Source organism: Chroicocephalus ridibundus, unplaced genomic scaffold, assembly GCF_963924245.1.
Source record: "Chroicocephalus ridibundus unplaced genomic scaffold, bChrRid1.1 SCAFFOLD_105, whole genome shotgun sequence".
Lineage (NCBI taxonomy): Eukaryota > Metazoa > Chordata > Aves > Charadriiformes > Laridae > Chroicocephalus > Chroicocephalus ridibundus.
In genome coordinates this window covers 193,880-195,276 of record NW_026961652.1, presented here as the reverse complement: position 1 = coordinate 195,276, position 1,397 = coordinate 193,880, and the positions used below count along the sequence as shown (strand labels likewise).

Below are 1,397 nucleotides of genomic sequence, written 5' to 3'. Positions count from 1 at the left end.
AAAGAAAGAAAGAAAGAAAGAAAGAAAGAAAGAAAGAAAGAAAGAAAGAAAGAAAGAAAGAAAGAAAGAAAGAAAGAAAAGGAAGGGAAGGAAGGAAGGAAGGAAGGAAGGAAGGAAGGAAGGAAGGAAGGAAGGAAGGAAGGAAGGAAGGAAGGAAGGGAAGGAAGGGAAGGAGGGAGGGAGGGAGGGAGCAAGGAAGAAGGTTCTGAACAAAAGGTCTTCCTACCATTTTCTGTGAATATAATTGGAATCATATGAAAAGACAGTTACCTCATTGATGCTGAAATACAGTATATTGCAATAGTTTCAATAGTTTCCTAAAGGTTTCCTTGAGATCCTGGTTCCTCATGCTGTAGATGAGTGGGTTAACTGCTGGAGGCACCACCGAGTACAGAAATGATAGCACCAGACTGAGGGATGGGGAGGAGAGGGAGGGGGGGTTCAAGTAAGTAGCTAGGGCAGTGCTGATAAAGAGGGAGACCACGGCCAGGTGAGGGAGGCACGTGGAAAAGGCTTTGTGCCGTCCCTGCTCAGAGGGCATCCTCAGCACGGCCCTGAAGATCTGCAGATAGGACAGCACAATGAAAACAAAACACACAAAAGAAAAGAAAGCACTAAACACAAGAAGACCAACTTCCCTGAGGTAGTCCAAGTCGGAGCAGGAGAGCTTGAGGATCTGGGGGACTTCACAGAAGAACTGGTCTAGGCTATTGCCTTGGCAGAGGGGTAGTGAAAATGTATTGGCAGTGTGCAGCAGAGCAGTGAGAAAGCCACTGCCCCAGGCAGCTGCTGCCATGTGGACACAAGCTCTGCTGCCCAGGAGGGACCCATAGTGCAGGGGTTTGCAGATGGCCACGTAGCGGTCATAGGCCATGACTGTCAGAAGATAATATTCTGATGATATCAAAAGCAGAAATAGAAAGACCTGGGATGCACATCCCGAGAAAGAGATGTCCCTGGTGTCCCAGAGGGAGTTGGCCATGGCCTTGGGCAGAGTGGTGGAGATGCAGCCCAGGTCGAGGAGGGCGAGGTTGAGGAGGAAGAAGTACATGGGGGTGTGGAGGCGGTGGTCACAGGCTACGGCAGTGATGATGAGGCCATTGCCCAGGAGGGCAGCCAGGTAGATGCCCAGGAAGAGGCAGAAGTGCAAGAGCTGCAGCTCCCGCGTGTCTGCGAATGCCAGGAGGAGGAAGTGGGTGATGGAGCTGCCGTTGGACATCGGATCCCTTTGTTCCTGAGGTACTGCCAAAGGAGGAAGGCACACTCACAAGTCAGGACAGCTCTGAGCAAATCTCTTCCCATTGCCTGCCCTTCCAAACCCAAGCCCCGAAAACACACTTTGCCTGTGTCCTTTTTTGCGGGAGCTTTCTGCATTGCCCGGGGATTTGGGAAAGGGG

General features: G+C 51.1%; 1 protein-coding gene across 1 annotated transcript; it reads right to left on the bottom strand.

Annotated features, from left to right (window-relative positions):
- Positions 1-271: 271 nt before the first annotated feature.
- LOC134509525 (olfactory receptor 14J1-like) lies at positions 272-838 on the bottom strand (the record flags this gene model as incomplete). The annotated part of the gene is made up of 1 exon (XM_063322068.1): positions 272-838. A coding segment is annotated over one exon (567 nt), but the record flags the coding sequence as incomplete, so codon positions are not given.
- Positions 839-1,397: the final 559 nt, after the last annotated feature.